The 20,262-nt window shown below is 37.4% G+C and overlaps 1 protein-coding gene across 1 annotated transcript; it reads left to right on the forward strand.

Annotated features, from left to right (window-relative positions):
* Window positions 1-653: 653 nt before the first annotated feature.
* Window positions 654-18,967, forward strand: Cenph (centromere protein H). Its single transcript, XM_046456184.2, has 9 exons — window positions 654-842; window positions 4,196-4,251; window positions 7,879-7,927; window positions 8,311-8,385; window positions 10,330-10,386; window positions 13,811-13,874; window positions 14,826-14,877; window positions 17,216-17,379; window positions 18,009-18,967. The coding sequence occupies exons 1-9, from the start codon at window positions 718-720 to the stop codon at window positions 18,099-18,101; spliced, it is 735 nt and encodes a 244-aa protein (XP_046312140.1). The 5' UTR covers window positions 654-717; the 3' UTR covers window positions 18,102-18,967.
* Window positions 18,968-20,262: the final 1,295 nt, after the last annotated feature.

Below are 20,262 nucleotides of genomic sequence, written 5' to 3' on the forward strand. Positions count from 1 at the left end.
TTGGGGGCACCCAATTATCAGGAGTGGTGGGAATCCTACTTGATAGCACAATGAAGTACCCATGCAAGGAATTGAAAGTGCAAGTGGCCACACTGAAAGTCTGGGGTTCATGTGCCTGCAGTGCTTTGTACTTGGGGGGTTTGGGTAACCTTAAAACTTGAACTACTCATTTCTCTGGTAAACGAGGGGTATGCACCTCACGGCCTCAGATTTAAATCCTTCTAGGGGAATGGAATGCGGGTCAGTGGTGCAGCCTTGTCTCACATGCCTAGGCCTTAGGTTCGATTCCTGAGCACGATAAAAAAAAAAAAAAAATCCAAAGCACTCTCCAAAGTTTATCTTTCCCATCCCGCTGGCCAGCTTTCCAATTCTACTGACTAGCAGTGCCGAGGTGGAGCAATGAAGAGTTATCCCCATTCCTATGTCACAGTGCTGGAGATAGAACCAGGGTCTCGCGCACAAGAGACAAGCTCTACCACTGAGTCACACCACCAGCCAAGTTCGTGGCTCCTGGTCCATAGCGAGCTCGACTGACTGGACCAGCAGGAAATCTAACTCTAAATATACAGTAATCTCAGCAACCGGAGGGCGGGAGGGGGTATGGCCCTGGGGCGGAAGAGGCGGGGCTCAAGGCTCCTTCCGGGTATCGAATTCGTGGCGGGAAAAGCGGCCCCTTCAGAACCGCATTACTTCTCCAACGGTGTCTTCGTGTCGGCAATGGAGCGGCAATTCCAGGAGCAAACTGCCGCAGAGTCGGCGGACTCCGGAGGGGCAGGCGGGCTGCCGCAGGTCGCCGGCTCCCAGGAGGCACGCAGCGACGACCGAATGACCCTGCTGCTCAGGTTGTTCCCTCCCGCCGCCTCCTCGGAGCCGAGTGGGCGCCCGGGCTCAGGGCTCCTCTCCTTTCTCCTCTGTAAGACCAGGGTTCGAAATTGGACGCGGTCACTTAATGGCTTCGTTACTCAATGCAATATTCACTTAAACTCTTTAGTGTCTTTCTTCTGCGAAAAGTAGAGAAATTGACACCCTCCTGGGAGAGATGCTAAGGGTGTTTAATTGAGACCCTCTGGAAGTGTTCAGCCCAGAGTCCTTAGGAAGCTCCTTCGGAGCTGCAACTTTCCCCACCCTTTCTCCCAGCTCACGCCCTGGGGCTCCCAATTTTTCTGGCAAGATGAGGGACAGGGGCTGGGGATGTAGCTCAAGCGGCAGCGCACTCGCCTGGCATGCGCGGGGCGCTGGGTTCGATCCTCAGCACCACATAAAAATAAAATAAAGATGTTGTGTCCACCGAAAAACTAAAAAATAAATATTAAAAAACTCTCCCTCTCTCTCTCTCTCTCTCTTAGGAAAAAAAAAAAAAAGATGAGGGACAACACCCAGGCCAAATACAGGAAAGAAGATGTCCCACCCCTTTTCAAAAAAAATTGTTTTTGTTGCTGCATTATAATTATATGTACTACTGGGATTCATTGTAACATATTCATACATGCACATAACATAATTTGATAAATTTTAACTTTTTAAAATATTTTTAGTTGTAGATGCACACTTTATTTTATTTGTTTATTTTTATGTGGTGCTGAGTGAGGATCAAACCCAGTGCCTCACATAAGCTAGGCAAGCACTCTACCACTGAGCTACAGCCCCAGCCCCATCTTAACTTCTTTTAGATGAGTACCTAATAGATGGTAAACACTTGATAAATTTTGACCACGATGCTTCTAGTCTGGAGAGGTCTCCCCCAGTTCTGCTAGTGCACATGTGGATCCTTCCATTGTCCCTCCCAGTCTGCTTTTTTTGGCTTCTGGGAATGTGGGCCCAGGCCTTGTCCTGGATCTTCCGGATGTCACTGAAACCTGAGGTGCCCTAGCCATCCAGAGGCACCTCCCTGGGACTTTAAGGCCCCACCCAAGAGCCAGTAGCAGCTGCTGTCTGATGTCCTCTCTGAGAGTTCCAGCAGTCAGCTAGGGAGACTCCCAGCATGCTGGATGCCAAGAGGCTGCAGCTGTAGGCGACGTTGCCCCCAAAAAGCCAGTTGCAAGGTTTCAGATCTCGCCCACCCCTTTCTTTTATGGCCTTGACCCTTTGTAGTTCTAAAGCTTCATTTGTTATGCGTACCAAGAGGATTGGTTTGTGCTTTTCCATTAAACAGTTGGTAGGGAAGATTTGATGACAAGAGACATCAATCTTCTAAAAAAAGTGGGCTGACTAAGGCCCTGGGCCATATCCACCCTGCAGGTTTTTTTGTTTTTGTGGTGTGTGTGTGTGTGTGTGTGTGTGTGTTTGTGTGTTTGTCCTCGTCCTCTGAAACTAAGAATATTTTGTCATGCATGCCTGCAACTCAGAAGGCGAAGACAAAAGGATTGCAAATTTGAGGCCAGCCTCAGCAATTTAGGGAGGCCCTAAACAACTTAGCAAGACCCTGTCTCAATCCCTAGTACCAAAAGAAGAAGAAAAATATTATGTTTCCCCATTTAAATGGTTGTGGGGGACACCCTGAGGTTGTGGCTCAGTGGTAGAGGGCTTGCCTAGCACTGGGTTCAATTCTCAGCACTGCATATAAATAAAAAATTAAAGGTCCATTGACAACTAAATATATGTGTGTGTGTGTGTGTGTGCATATATATATATATATATATATATATATATATAATGGTTGGCAGGAAATCACAATATTTCATAACACATGGAAATTATATGAAATTTAGATTTCAGCACTCATAAGTAAAGTTTTACTGGAAGACGACTTTCCCATTACAAGGGTGAAGCTGAGCCCTTAAGACAGACCATAGGACTCCCAAAGTGTAAACTATTTGCTGAGTGGTCCTTTTTTTTTTTCCTGGTAGTGCTGGGGATTGAACCTAAGGCCTTGCCCATGTGCCAAGCCAGTGCTCTACCACTGGAGCTATATTCCCAGCCCTGTAGACCTTTATTCTAAATCATAACAAGGGTATTTTGCCTTAAGAATTGTTGTTATATTTTAGCTTTACATTGCTTCAAAAGGTCTTGACTACTCAATAAATTTTACACCCTCCTTTTTAACATTCCCTCCAAAACTGGGTATAGTGGAGCACCCTTGATTTTGTTTGTTATTATTGTTTTTCTTTTATTTTTAAGCTGTGCTGGGAATAGAATCCAGGGCCTCCTGCATGCCAGTCAAGCACTCTACCATTGAGCCACATCCTGACTTAGTGGAACATCCTTATAATCCCATCTACTCTGGAGGGAGACTGAGGCAAGAGGATCGAAAATTTGAGGCAATTTAGGGAGATGCTGTATTTTGTTGAAGGACTGGGAATGTAACTCATTGGCATAGTGCTCCTAGGTTCAATCTCCAGTACTGTAAAAATTTTCTCCTGCCCACAATTAAAATAATATTACAAATGTAAGATTTTTTTTTCATTTCAGCTAAGAAAGGAATTATTCTTTCAGTGTATCTTATAGAATGCTAGTCTACTTACCTTTAAGAAATTGCTCTTTTTATTTGGAATTTTGAAACATTAGTAATTTGCCATAGAGTTTTAGGAATTTGTCAAATGTCTCTTAGCTAATTAAATAGGTCTCCAAAGTCTCAATACAGTTTCAGAATTATGCAACTATCATGCAAATGTGTTTTGTAAATACAACTTAATAACTATCATTTTGCCCATAGCTTTTCTATTTATTTTATGTTTGATTTTTGGATTAAGGAAAATAATAGAACTAAGAAACTTTTCTCTATGAATTATTTAATTGTTCATGGAATAGTATTTTTGTGTTTTTCTCTATTTTTTGAGAATGTTATAATGTTTATGTGTAAACTGATTACAGTGTTCTTAGGTTTCATCGCTATGGTCTACATTTGTGTGCGTGCATGTGTGTGTGTGTGTGTGTGTGTGTGTGTACGCAGCAGTTTTCATTAAGCCCCATTTCTGTCTAGCTTATTAAGAATAAATTTTAAAAGTAAATTTTAAACTTTTTCTCACAGATGCTGTTTTCCCACTATATTTAATTTTGTGTCTTACTCTGAGGCCTTAAAGTTCCTTGTGCCTATTTTAAATAATATGAGGACAAACTGAAAGACTTTAATGCTGAGTTTCTTTATTTATGCTCATTTTGTTATATCAGCTTTTAGTGAAGATAAATTTGTTTATTGTATGACCATGAGTAAAACCTCAATCCATAATAGATGACTTTCTGTTTTCTTTGTTTTCAGGCTGAGAGCACAGACAAAACAACAACTCTTAGAATATAAGTCAATGGTTGATGCATGTGAGTAATTTCATTTTCAAATAAAGTTTTGGGAGTTTGATGATGAATATTACTCTAGGGAAAAGAAAATCAACTTTATAAAAATTTATTTATGTATATTCTAGTGTAGCAAAACAAGTAAACAAAGAGACATGCAAGGTAAAGTATGGTACTTGTAAGGAAGGAATAATGGAATAAGAGAGAGAGAGACTACATTAGACAGGGTGCTAGGTATGTCTTCTCTGAGAAGATGGTTTTAGAGGTAATCCAAATGATGAATCCCCCTTTTCTTATAGTCCTTGTTTTCCCTGTGAGATAATTTCATTAAAACATCAGAAAATTTGGGTGGTTTAATAGTCCATACTATAAAATTACTACAATTAAAGGAGAGGACAGATTTAAAGCAGGCCACACAGGATGTTTCATTGTAATCTTTGAAAGTGGATACTTAAAGCCAAACTCAGAAAGTCAAGGGTCATATATTTTCTCTCATATGTGGAAGCTGGGGAGGAAAAAAATGGGTTGGGGGGTGGAGATCTCATGAAAATCAAGGGAGATCAGTATAGTAAAGGAAAGAGACCAGGGGAAGGGAGGAGAGAAGGGAAAGGGGAAGTACTGGAGAATGATATTGGCCAAATCATATTGTTATATTGTATGCATGTACAAATATATAATGAGTCCCACCATTATGGTAATTATGATAAATTAGTAAAAATAAATGGGAAAGGTGCTGGGGCTGTAGCTCAGTGACAGAGCACTTGCCTAGCACATTTGAGGCCCTGGGTTAAATCCTCAGCACCACATAAAGATAAATAAATTAAATAAAGGTATTGTGTCCATCTACAACTACAAAAAAAAAAAAATCTTAAAAAAATAAATAAATAGGGGCCGGGGTTGTAGCTCAGTGGAAGAGTGCTTACCTAGCCTGTGTGAGGCACTGGGTTCGATTCTCAGCACCACATAAAAATAAATGAAATAAAGGTCCATTAACAACTAAAAAATATTTTTAAATAAATAAATAAATGAGAGGGAAAAAATTTAGGAAAAAAGAGAGAAAGAAGATATTTAATCCTAGCTATTTGGGAGGGTAAGGTTGGAGAACTGCAAATTGAGCCCAGCCTGAGCAACATAGCAACACCCAGTATCAAAAAGAAAAACAAAGATATTATATGAAATGATTCTTGTATCATATTTTAAAAAGATGCTACATGGAAGTATATTATTGATAGAGCACATGCTTACCATTTTCAAGACCATAAGACTGATCCCCAGCACACACACAAAATTAAAAATTAAAAGTAAAAAATATTACTGACTTAATTGATTAAAGGATTTATTTTTATTTTTACAATAAAGGCATTTATTTTAAGAGTATAAGTTGATGAATTTTGACAAACACATGCATCTGTGTAACTGCTACAATTGCGATATAAAACATTTCTCTTGTACCAAAAGACTCTCTGTGCCACTTCATGGTCAGTCCCCCCTCTAAACCCCAGTAACGATTGATCAGTTTGATTTTTCTTCTAGAATTGTGTTGTCCAGCAGAGTAGTCACTAGCACCATGTGAATGTTTTTTTTGTTTGTTTGTTTGTTTTTTGGTACTGGGGATTGAACTCTGGGGCACTCAACCACTGAGCCACATTCCCAGCCCTATTTTGTATTATGTTTATAAGAGACAGGGTCTCACAAAGTTGCTTAGGGCCTCACTAAACCACTGAAGCTGGCTTTGAACTAGCAGTCCTCCTGTCAGTGCACATGTGGGTTTTTAAGTTAATTAAAATTTGAATTTACAAGTAAATTCTTTAGTTGTACTAGTCACATATCAAATGCTCAATAGCCACATGGGGCTAGTGGCTACTCTGTTGGACATCATAGACATAAAACTTTTCCATCATCATGGAAAGTCCTTATACAAGTACCACACTGTCTTGATTGATGTAGCTTCATAGTAAGTCTTGATATCAGTTACAATATGTCCTCCAACTTGGTGGTCCTTTTCCAAAATTGTTTTGCTATTCTAGATCCTTTGGTTTTCTACATACATTTTAATATTAGTTTATTAATTTCTACCCCCAAAAAAATAATTTTGAATAGCATTTGAATGGGATCTAAACATCAGTGTGAGAAAAACTGTTATATTAGCACTATGGTTTCTCTTAATGTATAAACATTGTGTGTCTATCCATTTGGGTAGTTAGTAGTGTTTAGTGCAGAGGTCATAGTTTCGTAAACTTATCCTTATGTTTCATGGTGTTGAATGCCATTGTTCATGATAATTTTTTAATTTGAATATCTACTTGTTGCTAATATGTAGACCTACATTTGATTTTTTTTCCAGGGCTGGGGATCAAACTAACTCAGGGCTTTGCATATGCTAGCTGAGCACTCCAGCATTAAGCTATACCCCCAGTCTCCCACACTTGATTTTTTTACATTAAATACCTTATTCATTTTTTACTCCTTTTTATTTTTATCATTCTAAAACTGGTCTGTCCAATATGTTAACCACTAACTCTGTGCAGCTCTTGAAATGTGGCTAGTCCTCATTGAAATGGGCTATAAATGTAAAAAAAGAATGTCAAATGTTTCATTAGTAATTTTAAAGTAATTGCATGCTAAAATAAAATTTTGGTTTTATCAAGCTAAATAACTACATTAAAATTATCACTTGGGGGGCTGGGGATGTGGCTTAAGCGGTAGCGCACTCACCTGGCATGCGTGCGGCCCTGGTTTGATCCTCAGCACCACATACAAACAAAGATGTTGTGTCCGCCGATAACTAAAAAATAAATATTAAAAAAATTCTCTCGGGGCTGGGGTTGTGGCTCAGTGGTGGAGTGCTCACCTAGCATGCATGAGGCACTGGGTTCGATCCTCAGAACCACATAAATGTAAAATAAAGATATTGTGTCCACCTAAAACTAAGAAATAAAATAAATATTTTTTAAAAAAAATTCTCTCGCTCTCACTCTCTCGCTCTCTCTTTAAAAAAAAAAAATTATCACTTGGGAATGTGGCTCAGTGGTTAAGTGCCCTGGGTTCAATCCCCAGTACCAAAAAAAAGGGGGGGAAAAATAATATCACTTGTTTCTCATTATTTTTGTAATATGAAACTTGATTTTTTTGGCGGGAGGTGGGGGGTGGAGGTGGAGGATTACTGGGAATTGAACCCAGAACATTTTACCACTGAGCTACATCCTTAGACCTTTTTTTGTTTGTTTGTTTTGAGATAAGGTTTCACTAAGTTGCTGAATGGTAGCTGATTTTTAAAATTACTTCTCTGGGGAGTGGGAGTATAGTTCAGTGGTTGAACATGTGCTTAACATTTGATCCCCAAGACCAAAAAAATAAATAAAATTACCCTTTTGCAGTCATAGTTTATTTTACATTCCTTTTGTGTTTTTTTTTTTTTTTAAAGAAAGAGTGAGAGAAAGAGAGAGAGAGAATTTTTTAATATTTATTTTTTTAGTTTTCGGCAGACACAACATCTTTGTTTGTATGTGGTGCTGAGGATCGAACCCGGGCTGCACGCATGCCAGGCGAGCGCGCTACCTCTTGAGCCATATCCCCAGCCCCTATATTACATTCCTTTTGAACAGCACTGTTCTAAACTATTACTGACTTCAAAAAATTATTTATTTGTAGATGAAGAAAAAACTCCAGAACAAATCATTCAAGAAAACCAAATTGAAGCGTATGTCATATTTTAAAATTTTATTTGTGGTTTTTACTAAGAATTAATCATGTTATCCATGTTATAGAATTGTCTTTCTTTTTTCTTTTATTTATTTTTTTCCAAATAACATGTCATGCATTTATCAGGAAATTGTTAATGTGGAATGAAAACTTACATGTAGATGAGTGTACACTGGCATTCCCTTTTATAAGATACTATGCAAGTAACTCAGAAAGTATCAGTTTACCAAATCTGTAAATATGTATAGATAAGTTGAGCTTGAAGAATATTTCTATTCCAATAGAGGTGCTTTGCTTTTTTCAAAGTCTTAATTTACATACTTATTTCAATTGACTTTTTCTGATGTTGCTGAAATAATTTTGTTCGTGTTCCTTTAATAGTAAAGTTGAAGACCTAGAAAATGAAATTGAAGAGGTAAAAACTGCTCTTGAAATGAAAAATCTTGCATTAGCCAGGTAATTGTGTCTGTTTTTTTTTTTTTTTAACCCCCCCACACAAAAACCTTTATTTACAGTTGAAATTTTAAACACAGACAATCGTGATTCTGAATCTGAAACTTCCAGGGTCTCTTGATCAAATGGGGTCACATCACATCAGGCAGGAGAGCAAACACAAAGGCCAGTCCAGCTTCTCTGACTCAAGAATATTACTCAGAGCAAGGGACAATCTGAAATGGCAGAAAACGCAAGGTCAGCTGAGAATGGGGAGATAAGCAGCCCAAGGGAACAGAAAGGCAACATTCCATGATAAATAATGCTTCCAGCTCTCCTCTACACTTCTCCAGAATGAGGGTAAAACCAGTCCAGCTCTTTGACATCAGTCCGACCTTTAGTTCCTTATGAAATGAATGGAGTTCAAGCTTAACTGGCACCAACACATCTTGCATAATCTTTCCCTACAGGAATGTATGTCTTCAGGTAATTCCAGAATGGGGGATAGTGTCTTCTATACCTCAGTCATTCAAATAGCACCTTCGGAGCTGGGGATATAACTCTGTAGCAGAACACTTACCTAGCATGAGCAAGTCCTGGGTTTTGATTCTTAACACCGATTCAGTCAGTCTGGTCTACATCTCCCCACACTATGAGATTGCCCCAGGCAGCTTGGACTTACTGTTGGGGCCTGTGGAAACATTCTCAATCTTTCTCATCATGAGAGGTCCATCAATGATTTTTCTAAACACTACATGCTTCCCATCCAGCCAATCACACTTAAAGCAGGTGATAAAGAACTGACAACCATTTATACTGGGACCACTGTTTGCAATGGAAAGGCCTGGAGCTGAGTGCCTACCTTTAAATTTTCAGCTGCAAATGGCCCCAGATAAATACTGGCGATTCCAGTACCATCTTCATTAACAAAATCTCCACCCTGAATCACGAAGTCTTTTATAACCCTGTGGAAGGTGCTCCCTTTGTATCCTTTTGGCACCTCATGTTTTCTGTACTCTAGTGCAGAACTACCTAAAGTTTTTGGCTGTCCATATACAGCTGGATCTTCACGTGGCCAACCTCCTACAAGTGGGGGGAGATGGTGTTCATCACCAGTTCATTTGAAGCACTAATCTACAATGCACAAAGGGCTCATGGAGCTACCCCAGCTCCATGCCGCTTGGCCTCTCCCACTCCTCTTCTGTCTGCCTAGCTTAACCTTTCATCCTGCCCAGTCCCTCTAATTATTACATTTTTAATGTAGGCATTATGAACTGAATAAAAAATGGTTATGGGTTCAAGGTGGAAAGAATTTTTAAACAAGATTAAATGAATTAGTCAATCATTAGTTAAATGATGATTATTACAAATTTTGAACCCTGAGAGAAAAGTTACATTGTTCCTTAATATCTTCCTTTGAAGAAGTTATGTAGGATACAGTTAATGAGGAAACTTCATTTAAGAAAATAGAAATATGAGATTAAATCTCATTTGGTGTTTGAAAGGATTACATAGATTTTTTTTTAAGCTGCTATTGCTGAGTTGATTGCCTTTTTATTATTAGCTACTTGAGTTTAAAAGTAATTTACAGCAGCATGTTTTAAAGTTTATGGTCAAACATGGTTTTGTATTTTTCTAAGTGTCCCCATTTCAGACCCACGCTGATCCCACCAAAGTGGATGGTGTAGAGAACTCATCCAGCTCAAGATGGATTCAGACTCACTTGGCCTCAGCCTCACAATGCACAACTATGTGCTACAGCCCTGTTCATCTTGGCATTATTTCACGTTTCTATTTTATTCCTCAAAGTATTTCTTTTGGAATGCTGTTTAAAAATCTACTTACATTTTACATATATCTTAAGAAAAATCCATCTTTAACTTGTGTTAAAAATCCATCTTTAACATGTGTTTTTAATGTATCATAAATGTTATCCACATTTGATAATACAGGCTTTTTCCTTCTCAGGATGCAACTGTCAACTGCACTTAAAAAAAACCTGGAAAAAAATGACACCATGAATAGGTATGATTTTCTTCCCCTGACTATGGGTTTGGAAAGGAAGGGAATAATTAGGTAGTTTTACATACTGCTTTTAGTTTTGTAAATTTTTAAAAAATTGACTGTCAATGTTAGCCACTTTTAACTAGGAAATTTAAAAAAGATTAAAAGATGGAATTTTTATAGGCTTTTCCTAGGATTACAAATTTTATAGTCCTGTTGACATCTTTTTCCAAATGGATTATGGCTGTAAGAAGCAAGTTGCATACAGAAGACCTGAAAAATTTGAAGGTTTTGACAGTTAACATTTATTTAGTGTTAACTATTATCCAGGAACAATACTATCTTACTTAATCTAACAACAACTCAATGAGATAAGAAATACATTTCTCATTTTTCATTGGTAGAAGTGAGCTTATTCAGATTAAAGAGTTTGCCAAGGAAGTTAAAATAAAAACTCTGGCTGTCAAAGTCTTCTATAACCTGTTCCCAAGAATTTGGCTTCAGACCTTACCTGTGATCTTACCCCTCAAATCTGTAAATATCTTAAGATAAAATACACCTTCCATTAGCACTGAAGAAGTTCCAAGATGTATCTGAACATTTTACTGAGTGTCTTAGTTTAGACTAATTTGCATTCCTCCAATATTCTAGATAACTCTCAGATTAAAAATCCTAAAATCTGAATTTAGGTTTTCTGGACTATTGTTCCTCCATAAAAGAGAGCTTAAAACATTCTCAAGATAGTTGGTTGGGGTACAGAACAGATTCATCATATGATACTCAAAGACCACAGAAAGATCAAACAGGCCAAGACAATGCCTTTAACATGTTTTAAAATTTATAACTATTTCAAAAAATTAACTGGAGCTGGGTGTGGTGATGCACACCTTTAATCCCAGTGACTTAGGAGGCTAAGGCAGGAAAATCACAAGTTTGAGATCAGCCTCAGCAATTTAATGAGGTCCCGAGAATTTTTTTTTTTTCCATATAATTGAGGTCCCGAGAACTTAGTCTCAAAATAAAAAATTAAAAGAGCTGGGGATGGGCTGGGGATGTGGCTCAAGCAGTAGCGCGCTCGCCTGGCATGCGAGCGGCCCGGGTTCGATCCTCAGCACCACATACAAACAAAGATGTTGTGTCCACCGAAAACTCAAAAATAAATATTAAAAAAAAAAAAAAAAAGAGCTGGGGATGTGGCTCAATGATCAAGCACTCCTGAGTTTAGTTCCCAGTACAAAAACACATTAACTGGAACACCATTAATTTGAACATCTCTAGCACCTAGGGCTCTAGTGCTTTGGGGTTTTTTTATGTAAGCAAACAAAAGCCCAATATAAACAGTGAAAGAAAATACTTACTCTCTCAGAAACCACTAAATAACCTTTAACTAGAGACTTTTTTTTTTTAGTTGTCAATGGACCTTTGTTTTTTTATTTATATATATGTGGTGCTGAGAATCGAACCCAGTGCCTCACACATGCTAGGCAAGTGTTCTACCACTGAGCCACAATCCCATCCTGTAACTAGAGACTTTTGACTTTGACCAACCAAATGTATTTTCTTTGATTTGCTTTGGTGAACACTGACATTTCCTCCGCTTGTTGTAACTAATGTAAAAATGAGTTCACCTTTCCCAGGTCATGCGAAGGTTCTCCTTTTTGAGCTCTCTAAGTTTCTTAGTGTTTTACCCACCTTTCTGACTATCAGAATAATTGGAATTGTCACAGCAATCACATTGCTAGTCATAGCCCAATCCTACTGTCACTGTCTTTGAAAGTGGGAGTTGAAGAGTCCATATTTAACAAGCCTCCCAAGTGACTGTGGCATTTTGAAGCATGAGAACCACTGCTTTGTCCAGTCTTATTCCACACCTTTTATTCCAGCCATACCAAACTACCTGATCTAGATAATTACTGCACATTTTTTAAGATTCAAGGATTTCCCTTCTTTGTCATTTGCATAACTCTGGTTCATATTTACTACTGCTATATACTATGGTTGTAGATTTATGTTTCTCCCCAACTGGGTTCTTTCCTCTTTGAAAATACATACTGTGTTTTGTTTTATTTTACATCCTGGTGTATGGCACAGTTCTTCCCAAGTAGTAAGCACTCAGAAACATTTTTTGAAGAAACAGGAATTGAAAGTAACTTATTGCCAGGCACTGTGGCACACGCCTGTAATCCTGTGGCTCTGGAGACTGAGACAGGAGGATCAAGCGTTCAAAGCCAGACTCAAAAACAGCGAGGCGCTGAGCAACTCAGTGAGACCCTGTCTCTAAATAAAATACAATATCGGGCTGGGGATGTGGCTCAGTGGTCGAGTGCCCCTGAGTTCAACCCCTAGTACTCAAAAAAAATAAGATAAAAATAATTCTAGTTACTTTCCAAAGGCCCCAATCTCCAAACACTGTTATTAAGTTTCTAATAGGCTCTGGGTGAGGTGGCTTATGCCTATAGTCCAGAGACTGGAGGCTGAGGCAGGGGGATCACAAGTTCAAAGTCAGCAATTTAGCAAAGCCCTAAGCAATTTAGTGAGACCCCATCTTAAAATAAAAAATAAGAAAAAGGGCTGGTGATGTGGGTCAGTGGTTAAGTGCCTTTGGGTTGAATCCCTAGTACCAAAAAAAGAAAAAAAAGTTTCTAAACAGTGAACCTTTATAAATTACATTGAAACTATGGCCCTAAGAGCTGGAGATGTAGTTCAGTTGTAGAGCATTTGCCAAGCATGCTGGAACCTTGGAACCATTGAACCTTATTCAATACCAGTACCACAAAAAACAACAAACCAAAAAACTGTAGCAGTATTCTACATTATACTTTAATGGTGAATACATATCATCACACATTTGTCAAAACACATTTAAAAGACCAAATGAACTTTCACGTCAACTATGGACTTTAGTTAAAGATGAGGTATCAGTGCAGTTTTATTAATTGTGACAAATGCACCACCTGGTGGTGGGGAGGCTGAGTATGTGTGGGGACAGAGTATGCAAAGTATAAGTCTTTTTCTTCCTAAATATGGAATACTTAGAAATATTCATTCTTTTTTTAAAAAATTTTTTTAGAGAATTTTAATATTTATTTTTTGTAGTTTTCGGCAGACACAACATCTTTGTTTGTATGAGGCGTTGAGGATCGAACCCAGGCCTCATGAATGGCAGGCGAGCACGCTACTGCTTGAGCCACATCCCCAGCCCTAGAAATATTCATTCTTTAATTCAATATTCTTTCTTATCTGGGACCACAGTTTTTTCTAGGGAACGCATCCATAATTTTAAGAAATTTAATTTACATCAAACTTTTCCAGATTTGTAAGTAATGGCTTTCTACTAAGGAGTAGGGGATTCAATAAAAGTAAATATACACTAATTGATGCCTTCATTAATGAGATATATTTATTATTTTTAGTTAAATATAATCATATTTTTATTCCTTTGCAGTGTGCTCATGGATAACATGAAACACATATTAAAGCTGAATAAGTTAATAATGAAATCACAGCAGGTAAACTTGCACATTGGGCTACTATGCATTCTCATGTTTTCAGAGACAACTTTTTGCTGATAACTGTATCATATGTTTAAAAAAGATTGGGGGCTGGGATTGTGGCTCAGCAGGAGAGTGCTTGCCTAGCATGGGCGGGACCCGGGTTCCATCCTCAGCACCACATAAAAAAATAAAGGCATTGTGTTGTGTCCATCTACACCTAAAAAATAAATATTTAAAAAAAAAAAAAAAGGATTGCCCAAAGAGGGCTGGGTTATAGCTCATTGGTAGAGCACTTGCCTCACATGCGTGAGGCACTGGGTTTGATCCTTAGCACCACATAAAAATAAATAAATAAAATAAAGATATTGTGTTCATCTAAAACTAAAAAATAAAAATAATAATAATAAAAGATTGCCCAAAGAAAGCTGGGCTTGGTAGGTGCACACTGTAATCCCAGTGGCTCAGGAGGCTGAAGCAGGAGAATCACAAGTTCAAAGCCATCCTCAGCAACTTACCAAGGCCCTAAGCAACTTAGCAAGACCCTGTTTCTAAATAAAATATAAAAAAGGGCTGGGGATGTGGCTCAGTGGTTAAGCACCATTGGGTTTAATTAGTTTTTAAAAAAACTCTTTTTTTTTTTTTTAACATTTTTTTTTAGTTGTAGTTGGACACTTTATTTATTTATTTTTATATGGTGCTGAGGATCCAACCTAGGGCCTTGCACATGCTAGGCAAGTGCTCTACCGCTCTACCGCTGAGCCACAACGCCAGCCCCTTTTTCATAACTCTTATTGCCAACAAATGATCAACATATAATTTAAACTACTATCTTCTCCCTTTTGTTGTATGAAGTAGAAGAATTGAAAATGGAAACTTTAGAAAACCTGGATAGATGAAATTCAATTATTTAAGTATTCTAGATTTATTCTTAAATAATATGCTTTAATCTGTTTATTTTAATAACAGGAATCTTGGGAATTAGAGGAAAAACTGCTTGATGTTAGAAAGAAGAGATTACGTATGTAGAATACTTTTTGTTGTTTTGATAGAACACATTTTTACCTGTTTGGGAAATTGTTAAGGCCAGATCTCTCAGCTACTGAGAAATTTTTTAATTTTTAAAATTTTGAATGTGGAAATTTTAAAAATATGAAATATATTTGCTTTTTTATTCTTGTGGTTTAGAACTTTAAATCATAAAAATTAATACAGTCTCAGTGGGGGGAAATCAAATGATACAGAAAATTATAATGCAAAAGTCATGCTTCCTTCCCATGTGGTCTCAGTCTGATACATGTCATTAGAGATCTTCTTTCAGGCCCATAGAAAATAGTTATATATGCTAAGCCCAGTGGAACTTGTCTATAATCCCAGCTACTCAGGAGGCTGTGGCAGGAGGATCACAAATTCAAGGCCAGCCTGGGCAACTTTATTGAGACTCTGTCTCAAAAGAAAAAATAAAAAGGATTAGGGATAGGGGAATATAGCTCAGTGGTAGAGTACCCCAGATTCAATCCCCAGTACTGAGGGATAAAAATATATATTATTATTTTTTTTTAGTTGTTGATGGACCTTTATTTTATTCATTTATTTATATGTGGTGCTGAGAATTGAACCCAGTACCTAACACATGCAAGGCAAATGCTCTACTGCTGAGCCATAACCCCAGCCCCCAAAATATAGATAATTTCTAATTAAACAGTTGATACATATGGTTCTATAGCCTTTCACTTAATTTATGATGACATGAGGTAGCTTTTTGCATTGAAACTATTAAAATGTTTATTTCAAAAGTAATATACATTCTCTATAGAAAATTTAGAAAAAGGTAAATATATATAGAAAAGGTTAATTTTTTTTTCCCTCAATCATCAAGAGGTAATCTTTAATGCACGGCTGGGGATGTGGCTCAAGCAGTAGCGCGCTTGCCTGGCATGCGTGCGGCCCAGGTTCGATACTCAGCACCACATACAAACAAAAATGTTGTGTCTGCCGAAAATTGAAAAATAAATGTTAAAAATTCTCTCTCTCTCTCTCTCTCTCTCTCTCTCTCTCTCTCTAAAAATAATCTTTAATGCATATTTCTTTTTTTAATATTTTTTTTTAGTTATAGATGGAAAAAATACCTTTATTTTATTTGTTTATTTTTATGTGGTGCTGGGGATTGAACCCAGTGTCTCACACGTGCTAGGTAAGTGCTCTACCACTGAGCCACAACCCTGGCCCCAATGCATATATTTTTTTTTTAAATTGGCATCATTCTTTTTTCTACTGTAAACTTTTTTTCATTTACCAACATATAGGACTGATGTCTTATTTTTAAACATTATATAGATTTGCCTCCTAGTCGGGTATCTTGGTCATCTATTCTGATCACCCTGTTGATGTTTCATTTTCTTTTTCATTGCATTCTAACCTGCTTTTATTTCATTAATGTCAAAGATTAAGCCCTTTGAGATATACCCATTTATACTTTCAAATTGGTAGTTTAATTCTCAGAACTTTTGGGGGATATACAAAAATATTGTCCGTGATATTTGTCCCTAGAGAAGGAGATCTTATTTTTTATTTAAAATTTAGCTTATGTGTCATTTATGTAATTAAAGGGGAAAAAGTATTTGCTTTTATTTATAGGTATCGCCTGCCTATGTTGACAACCTAGAGTAAGTTCTCTTTTACATCATGCCACTTCAAATGACAGCTGTTATTGTTGTACATAAATATTTTGAACATTTCACTGAGGACATTGTTCAACAAAATTAAAATATTGCTGGGCGTGATAGACCATGCCAGTAATCCCAACTACTTTAGAGGCTGAAGCAGGAGGATCACAAATTCCAGGTCGCCCTGGGTAATTTATTCAACCCCTGTCTCAAAAGTAAAAAATGTACAGGTACCAGACAAGGTGGCACACACCTATAATCCTCGTAATTTGCGAGGGTGAGGCAGGAGGATCACAAGTTCAAGGCCAGCCTCAGCAATTTAGCAAGACCCTGTCTTAAAATAAAAAGAGCTGGGAATGTGACTTAGTAGTTAAGCACCCTGGGCTCAATCCCCCACCCAAAAAAGGGTAGGGGATAGTGGACGTAGCTCAGTTGTAGAGATTACTTTCCTAGCATGCAAGAGGACCTGAGCTCAATCCCCAGTACTGCCAAAAAAAACTAATTTAAAATACTGTTATTTTGTACCAGTGAAGTCATTTTCAGATCAAAATAGAACTGTAGCCTAAAATGCTGTTTATTAAACTTTTTCTTTTGTGTAGAATAACAAGGAAATATTCTACTTCATAATTTCTGAGATCTTTGTTTATAGAATCGTCATCATATATAGTATGTTGTTTTATTTTTACCTAATAGAATTAAAACAAGCTTCAGAAAGTAAGCTTTTAGAAATACAGACAGAAAAGAACAAGCAGAAAGAAGATCTGGACAATGTGGAAAATTCAGACAAGATAAAGGCCATGCAAAAAAACCTACAGAAAGAGATACAAATTACTACAGTTATTCAACATGTGTTCCAGGTAACATTTATATAAATTAGGAGAGAAGGTGTAAATAATATTTTTATAGTGTTGGCTTATTTTATTTAGTTTTTGATCCTAATAAATAATTCAGTACTAGAGCTGAGGATGGTCAATAACTCTGGATCATTGAGCCATAGTTTTTCAAAGAAAAACAACCAGAATTTTTATTGAATATGATCCTAATCATGCCTCTTATCTACCACAAAAATATTGTTAACTTTTTAGAGAGTCTTGAAACATTTCAAGGGCTGAGAACTAGGTCTTTTATCTCTTTTGAAAATAAGGCTTATTACTTATGGGTAAGTTATTGCCTTTCACCATACTGGTACAAAAAACTCTGAACCACATCCGAGGTCTTTTTCCTCCAGTCTAGGATAGCATTACAAGTATCCTTAACAAGTAAAAGCTTATGCATTGTAATTTTCGTCTAGCATTATAGGAATCAAGGCAGCCCTACTGAAGATAGGAATAAAGACACAAGAATGTACTACCATTTTTCCTCATGATCACAGAGCTATATACCAAATAATGTTCAATAGATAAGATAGTGAAAAGATTTTTTTTTAATTTTATTAAATGTTTAAAAGTACCTATAACTTAAAAAAAATTTTTTTTTCTTATTATAGAACCTCATTTTAGGAAGTAAAGCTAACTGGGCAGAGGATTCTGCCCTCAAGGAAACTGTTCTACAACTTGAGAAGAATCTCACCATGATCTAATAAAAAATCTGTTTTGGCAGATTTCAAGTGAAATATATTTCAGTGTTTTTGAAACCATTCTAATGCTGCAATTTTTGGGCTTGAATTAACCCTATATTATGGAATCTGTTTTATATGTGATTATTAAAGTGACAGACATATTCTTTTTTTTAAAATATTTATTTTTAGTTATAACAGTATCTTGATTTTATTTTTATGTGATGCTGAGGATCAAACCCAGTGCCTCATGCATGGTAGGCGAGCACTCTACCTCTGAGCCACAACCCCAGCCTGTGACAGACATATTCTAAAGGTGTCCAAAAATCTTAGCTTTGGGAGAGAAGACATTTGGTCCAACTTCTGTTTAATGTGGACATTTTCAACATTCTTGATAGTCCCACTTCTTATTTGGAATACTTAGGTTCATTTATACATGTAGTTTTGGGTTTTGTTACCATGTTAAGGATGGAACCCGAGGTCTCACACAGGCCCGGCAAGTATTCTACCTCTGAGCCACAACCCCGAGTCATATGCATTTGTTTATCAACCAAAATAGTAGAAAAATGTATAAGTGTCAACAGTTGTGATTATTTGTAGCAGGATTTTTTTTTTTTTAAGACTTGACTCCTTCTGGGCTGGGGTTGTAGCTCAATAGTAGAGCGCTTGCTTCACACACGTGAGGCCCTGGGTTGGATCCTCTGCCCCACATAAAAATGAAGACATTGTGACAATCTACAACTAAAAAAAAAAAAAGACTTGGGGATGGGGTTGTGGCTCAGTGGTAGAGTGCTCACCTAGCATGCATGAGTCACTGCGTTCAATCCTCAACACCACATAAATGTAAAATAAAGATATTGTGTCCACCACAAACTTAAGAATAAATATTTAAAAAAAAGACTTGACTCCTTCATTTATTATTATTTGTTTGTTTTTGGTGGTGCTGGGGATTAAACCCAGGACCTTGTGCATGCTAGGCAAGCACTCTAGCAACCTGAGTTATCCCCAGCCCTGTAGTAGGATTTTTTAAAAAATATTTTTGGTTGTAGATGGACACAATACCTTTATTTTATTTATTTATGTGGTGGTGCTGAGGATTGAACCCAGTGCCCCACACATGTGAGGCAAGCACTCTACCACTGAGCTACAACCCCAACCCATGTAGATTTTGGTTGTCCTATCTCCCTCTCTTCCCCGACTTCTCTCTCCTTTTTTTTTTTTTTTTTTTATTATTATTGTTACTTTTTGTTTTTTGATATTAGGGATTGTTTAGTTTTTATTTTTATTTTTTGGTACTGAGAATTGAGCCAAGTTTGCTTTTACCACTGAGCTATATCCCCAGCCCATTCTTATTTTGAGACAAGGTCTTGTTAAGTTGCTTAGGGCCTCACTAAATTACTTAGGCAGGCCTTGGACTTGCAATCCTCCTGCCTGGATTTCCCAAGTCATTTTTATTTTTTGTACTGAGGATGAACCCAGGGGTGCTCAACCATTGAACCACATCCCCAGCCCTATTTTATATTTTATTTAGAGATAGGTTCTCACTGAGTTGCTTAACACCTCACTAACTTGCTGAGTCTGGCTTTGATCCTCCTGGTTCAGCCTCCCGAGCCTCTGGGATTATAGGCGTGCATCACCGCACCTGCACATTTTTTATTTTGAGAAAAGATCTCACTAAATTGTTGAGATCCTCCTGCCTTAGCCTCCTAAGTTGCTGGTGTGTGCCACTAAGCCCAGCCTCTCTTTTTGTATTTCTCTTTTCTCTTTTACCTCTCTCTCTCTTTTTTTTTTTTTTTTTTTTTTTGTTGTTGTTGTTGTAATTGCTGCTGGTTTTGTTTGCTTGTTTGGTTGTTTTTTGACAACACTAGAGATAGAACCCAGGGCCTCAAGCATGCTAGGCAAGATCTTTACCATTGAGCTATATCTGCAGACCTTACATTTCTCTATTTAGCATATGCATTACCTTTAAAAATGAAATTTCAAAAATAAATGTTGCTTTGCTTTACTAATTAAAAAGTTGTGCTGAGCACCGTGGTTGTTACCTGTAATCCCAGCAACTAGGGAGGCAGAGGCAGGAGGGTTGCAAGTTCCAGCTTTACAACTTAGCAAGGCCCTGAGCAACTTAGCAAGACTTTGGCTCAGTGGTTAAACACTCCTGGGTTCAATTCCTATTACCCTGCCCCCC

This window comes from Marmota monax, unplaced genomic scaffold (genome assembly GCF_021218885.2).
Source record: "Marmota monax isolate L192 unplaced genomic scaffold, Marmota_monax_Labrador192_F-V1.1 WCK01_AAM20220418_F8-fsc00130, whole genome shotgun sequence".
NCBI lineage: Eukaryota > Metazoa > Chordata > Mammalia > Rodentia > Sciuridae > Marmota > Marmota monax.

Excerpts from the sequence above, each read along its gene's own strand:
- Cenph (XM_046456184.2), top strand. The coding sequence starts at position 718 with ATGGAGCGGCAATTCCAGGAGCAAACTGCCGCAGAGTCGGCGGACTCC. Across the intron at positions 4,252-7,878 it reads TAAGTCAATGGTTGATGCAT|ATGAAGAAAAAACTCCAGAA; the intron begins GTGAGTAATTTC and ends ATTTATTTGTAG. Across the intron at positions 14,878-17,215 it reads TGTTAGAAAGAAGAGATTAC|AATTAAAACAAGCTTCAGAA; the intron begins GTATGTAGAATA and ends TTTACCTAATAG.